At 39.0% G+C, this 6,354-nt stretch overlaps 1 protein-coding gene across 1 annotated transcript in view; it reads right to left on the bottom strand.

Annotated features, from left to right (window-relative positions):
• Positions 1–363: 363 nt before the first annotated feature.
• The window catches only part of LOC126093935 (short-chain dehydrogenase/reductase family 9C member 7-like), a 151,994-nt gene continuing 146,003 nt past the window's right edge, over positions 364–6,354 (bottom strand). The window contains exon 8 of the mRNA XM_049908758.1: positions 364–659. Coding sequence (XP_049764715.1) covers positions 501–659 — 159 coding nt within the window. The 3' untranslated portion in view covers positions 364–500. The remainder of the gene's footprint in view (positions 660–6,354) is intronic.

Genomic DNA, 6,354 nt, shown 5'->3' with positions numbered 1-6,354 from the left:
GCCGCGTCGAACCAATAGGAGACCGATGGAGGAGAAAAAAAAAAGAAAGTTGTCAGACCTAAAACATTAACTCACTGAATTTGTCTCTAAGGTATGTGCTTTTACGACGCCTAAAAATACAAGTTCCATTTGAAAAACATAGTTAATATCTCTGTCTTGGCGTTTAATCAAGTTGTGAAATGCACTAGTCTTTATTTCGTAAGCCATTGATAACTGTTCTTCCACATGAAAAGCTTTTACCAAGATCTTTTACTCAAACGTCATTTGAAGTGACAAATTTAGGCACCTCGTCCTGTGTGTATAATATGTTTGCTTCAGGTAAACGCTATCCACCACTATCTGGAATATTCACCTAGATTACTGTTAGCTGACCATAATTTTATTGTTCATGCTATTGCCTTCTACAGAGAAGGTGTCTTTGACAACGGAGCAAACGATACAAAAAAAAAAAAAAGCTATCAGTGATGCCAGAGAACAGAACAGCTTTCTCGCCAGTAGTTTCAGTGTGTTCCATTCTGTTTCTCTGTCCTTTTTGGATATGGCGACACGGTGTTACCCCACTGGAAAGCGAGGTAGTTAGTGAAGTCTTTTATATAATATGGTAGCTGCGGTAGTATCACGTAAAATACTCGCTCCCACAGGCCAGGAATCCGCCACACCTGAAACAAATAAAACAAGGCAAGAGTTATTGAACATTTCGAACAATACCCTATACAGTGACTATGTAGCACTACCCATGTTCCTAAGGCGTTCGAAATTAAAGTTTCACATGGTTCTTATCTAATCTTGAATGCCGATTACTACATAACGATAAATTCAGGACCTTTAGGCATTGTTCAAAACTTAAACCACTGATAAATAAAACCAGACAAGGGATCGTCACCAACCTGATGAATTATATGGCTTGTTTATTCGTTTATTCATTATAAAGACTGAAAAATGTGACACAGTATTTTGTAGTGCATAGAAAAAATAAAGGTTTTGAGGCATGACGTGCAACCAAGACATGGAAACTTCCAGAACGCTCTTGCGGAGCAATAATCAGTTCATATGTAAACGCCGTGACCAGACACTCAATCTGGAATTAAAAGTAGCAAATCCAAGCAGAAACACAGAACATCATTTTCAAGTAGGTGTAGGTAAAGATATTAGTACCAGTGGTGTTCAGGAACAGGTGAAATCGCTAGAAGTGAACAATGCTCTAGGACCTTGTCTGAGTCTATACCTATTTTAACCACAATCTCTCGTTGATCCCCCGAACACAAAACCGTACCCAGACACTGGATGAAAGGTCAGGTTACACCTGTGTACATGATGGGCTGTAGAAGTGATCCACAAAACTACCGTCCAATATAGTAACGTCTTCTGTTGTAGGATCTTATATTTTGAGCTCAAAAGTAGTAAGCTATCTCGAATAGAATGATGTCTTCGTTTCAACCACCACCGATTCCGAAAACATCTGTCGTGTGAAACTCATCTTGCACTTTTCCCCAGTGACATCCTGGAAGCCACTGTTGAAAGCAGTCAGAGGGATGTAGTGTTTCTAGATTTCCTATGCTTATACTGAAAACTGCGATCGTATGGGCTATCAAGCGAAATTGGTGACTTAATTGAGAATTGCTTTACAGGCAGGACGCGGCATGTTATCTTGGATAGAGAGTCATCGACAGTTGTAGAAGTAATTTCGACTGTGCCCCAGGGAAGTGGTGGGACCCTTGATGTTCATGTTGTATATTAATGATCTTGTAGACAATATTAATAGTAACTTTAGATTTTTCACAAACAATGCAGTTACCTATAATACTGTCTGAAAAAAGCTGCTCAGATTTTCAATCGGATCTTAAGGTTTCAAAGTGGTGCGAAAAATTGGCAACATGCTTAAACGTTTGTGATTGGAAAACTGTACACTTAGCAAAACAAAAAAAAAAAAACAAAAAAAACCTAGTATCCTACGGCTAGAGAATCAACGAGACACAAATGGAATCGGCCAATTCATACAAATACCTGGGAGTAACACTATGCCAGGATGCGAAGTGGAACTATCATATCGGCTCGGTCGTAGATAAGGCCCTTGGCAGACCTCAATTCATAGGTGGAATACTAGGGTACTGCATTGTACAAAGGAGATTGCTTACAAATTACTCTTGCCACTTGTCTTCGACTATTGCTCAAGTGTATGGGACCCATACCAAAGAGGAATAACAGGAGGTATTGAACGTAACAGAGAAGGGCAGGGCGAATGGCCACAGGTTTGTTTGATCCGTGGGAGAGTGTCAAAGAGAAGCCGAAGAAACTGAACAGGTGGACATTTAAAGATGTATGTAAATTATCCCAAGAAAGCCTACTTAAAAAAGGCTGTAAATTGTGAATCTAGGTATATACTACAAGCTGCTACGTTTCACGCATAGGCATTTTGAGAACAAGATTAGGTTAATTACAGCTCCCACAGAGCTATTTCAACGACCAGTCTTTTCACAATCCATCTATGATACAGTATGGAAAGAAGTGGTAGCCCTAATAACAGGAGCCGTAGGAAAAACAGTCTGCCATGAACTTAATAGTGGTTAGAAGAGCATGGATGTAGACGTAGAAATACTTCCACCGAGATGAAGGCATTGTATAGAAAACGTGAAGAAATGTCCTTTTTGAGAAAATGCACTCTACCAAAAGAGGTAACGCAGAGATAGGCAAGAAAATATAAGGAGGAGTCAAATGAGAACGAGACAGATGGAAACGAATAAGTAAACCATTTATTATTTTAAATGTAATAGCCGTAGCTGTTAGTCTGCACACAGAACAATGTGACCAGCAGATGCACAATCAGCAAAGGCATGCGTGGGGAAAATAGGTGATACAGTATGGAAAAACAGTGGTAGCCCTAATAACTGGAGCAGTATGAAATAGAATCTGTCATGAACTTATAGTGGTTAGAAGGGCATGGATGTAGACGTAGAAATACTTCCACCGAGATGAAGGCATTGTATAGAAACGGTGGAGAAAAGTCCTTTTTGAGAAAATGCACTCTACCAAAAGAGGTAACGCAGAGATAGGCAAGAAAATACAAGGAGGAGTCAAAGGAGAATGAGACAGATGGAAACGAATAAGTAAACCATGTATTATTTTAAATGTAATCGCCACATCTGTTTGTAGTGTGCGCACATAACAATGTGACCAGCAGATGCACAATCAGCAAGGCATACGTGGAGAAAGTTGCAGCGCTGTAGCGGAAATGCCAATGTTGGAGGGGAAGTGCTGTTCTTAACTGAAGCCTAGGCTCACATTTTTTGTAATATTAATTGGAGCCCCCTCCACGCCCGCACTTATATGGCGACCATTCAAAAAGATGATGTCACCTGTGCTTTGATTACTACCTAAAAATAATTCCGCCGAAAATGCAACGAAAGCAATGAGTTGCTTTTTTGCCCCGGCCGGAGTGACCGAGCGGTTCTAGGCGCTACAGTCTGGAACCGCGCCACCGCTACGGTCGCAGGTTCGAATCCTGCCTCGGGCATGGATGTGTGTGATGTCCTTTGGTTAGTTAGGTTTAACTAGTTCTAAGTTCTAGGGGACTGATGAGCTTACAAGGTAAGTCTCATAGTTCTCAGAGCCATGTTTTTGCTTTTTTGCCAAAACACAGCGAAGTTTACAAAGTGTCACCTAACATATTGTGCAGACGCAATTGCGAGAGGATTCGGAAACAGTGGTTTATTAAATTAATTAAGTGAGGAACTGAGGAAAAGAAAAGTCAATAGCTTATGAAGAAGCACATTATCGGTACGAAAGTAAACGTGCAATGTTTTCACTCATGTTGTTACAAAACTCATAGTATTTCTCGTTTCACCAGGTATTGATGGCCCTTAGAAATTGCATTTTTTCACCATGAAAGTCTGTAGTTAGTGGAATAACATGGTAGATACAGAAGTTCCGCACAATAACGATATGGCAAAATACTCACCTCTTTGCATGATATTATTTGCCACAATCTCGTTTTGATATCTCAAACCGTTTTTGAAATATTTGGAATGTTATGGATATTTTATTCCTGGTTTATCTGGCGCAGGCGATCACAAATGAGTGTGTTACATTAGATCAATTTTCTCGAGATTTTTGACTGATAGATCTTCACCTACGTCTAAATAAAAATTTCATATGTTAACTAAATTTCATATGCAGCAACATATTACGTAATATGTACCAAACGCAAAATTATAGCGACCCCTATTTTTAATAGCTAACGTTTTCGAATTTCGCGCAATGTCTTACACGCAAATGTCACAATAACTATGACCATTAATAACATGATGTGCATGTCATCATGAAGCTGATGTATAAAGCTGTATGTGACGCAAAATGATATTTTTTACGAAATAGTTTCCGTAAAATCGTTTGAGTAAGTTGGCAGGGCGTGCACCTCGATTCTGTCATAGCCGACCTGTCGAAAGGGGACGAACACTGCTGGCCTCCCCTTCCGAACAGACGAATGAACTCGCCCAGCTCTTTGGACGAAAATTGGTCACTGCCCATCGCCCACCGTATCCTATGCAGACTATAATACATGTATGCTTCTGTGAGACATGACTGTCGATGCCTTCATGAAAAAATATTTACAGCTGCCTATGGGACAATGATTGAATCCAGGCGTGCACCTCTTAGTGTGACGCAATTTGACGGCCGCGAATGTCTTCCTTCAGGGTCCCAAAAATATGAAAATCTCATGGGGAGAGTTCAGTATGTACGTGTCTCTGAATACTTTACAAAAACGAAATGCACCATCAAGTTTAAAGGGCCAGCAATTTTGACAGATTACGTCACACTATCTAAGTGGCCTAACAGACCCATCGGTAATTACGCGATTTTTAACTTCCCCAGCATTTATGACAAAATTTAAGTATATTTGCCCTGGACACGATATTTGTTCAGGAAATCTGTACAAGTGTCGAAAACTTTCTATATCAAGTCACAACTGTGGAGCTCCAAGACAATCCAGCCATCACATTGTCAAAGAATGTGAGCTGAAAGGATACCTTGGTAATCAATTGTGTTCTTCATTCCAACACCTGCATGTCTTGAGTGGATTGCGGCAGTTTATCTTAGCATGTAAAATGTGTATCTCACTTGCGGTTTTTGTTCTTTAAATATCTTAAAATACGATGTGTGTCATATACTAAATAAATAAAACTGCAAGTTTGTATCTCCGTTTATATAGAAGTATTGGACTGGTGAAACTGAAGGAGTCTTTCTTAAGTATCCTGTACTCCATCGCTTTTTCCATCGGCAGAGGTTGTGATTCTAGCACTATGAAGCTACCTATACACAGGTACATTGATATTTAATTCGTATACTAATAGTTGTCTCTTATGTAATTCATCACAATAAATGAAAAGCACCAGTTTGCTTTTGTTCTACAATATTACTTTTATTGTGATAACCGGTTTTCGGCTTACAAGGGCCATCTTCATAAATTTACTGAGTATTGTCACCAAAGAAGTTACAATGTTTGCAAACAACATTGGAAGAGAAGTAACACATCTAGACTGAAGCAGAAACATACAGTAAGTAACATCTTTGACAGTGTTGTGGTAATGCAATGAAGAAGAAAAAACCTGGACAGTGAATAAATAAAAAAGGAGTAGACAGGAAAAGCTTTAGCACAAAATAGGAACAGCATGCCTACATAAACGTTTCTATTAATAAACAAAACTAATAAAATAAAATAAAATTAGTGCTTGAAAAGGCTTCTTCATAAGGAGGCATCAAAAATGGAGAGTGATACACAAACCAATTAAAAGAAGAAACAACTCTCAATGTAACTACTTCTTCATTGCACTACCACCAATCTGTCAAAGATGTGACTTACCATATGTTTCTGCTTCAGTCTAGATGTGTTACATCTCTTCCAATGTTGTTTGCAAACATTGTAACTTCTTTGGTTACAATACTCAGTAAGTGTCTAAAGATGGCCTTGTAAGCCGAAAACCGGTTAACAAAATAAAAGCAATATTGTAGAACAAAAGCAAACTGGTGCTTTTCATTTATTATAATGTTGTTCTACGAAGAACCGACGGAAGAATCTGTTAACATAATTCATCACACCTTGTGTTTACTCTGCGACTGTCACGCACTCGATATTTACTGCTGCTTTATATATATATATTTTTTTTTTGAATTTTGAAATCATTTCTACATGTGCAAACGAATTTGATACTCGACGTGGTGGCTGATGGGAGCGACCGTAATGGCATTTCCCATTTACATCGCTCCCCTCAGCTATGCGCCGAGTGTCAACGTAATTTGCGCGAATATTACATGTTTACACTGGAAATGTTTAAATAAGATTTGATTGTTATAAGTGCT

The sequence above is a fragment of the Schistocerca cancellata genome, chromosome 1 (assembly GCF_023864275.1).
Source record: "Schistocerca cancellata isolate TAMUIC-IGC-003103 chromosome 1, iqSchCanc2.1, whole genome shotgun sequence".
Classification (NCBI taxonomy): Eukaryota; Metazoa; Arthropoda; class Insecta; order Orthoptera; family Acrididae; genus Schistocerca; species Schistocerca cancellata.
This window is presented reverse-complemented; position numbering and strand designations above follow the sequence as displayed.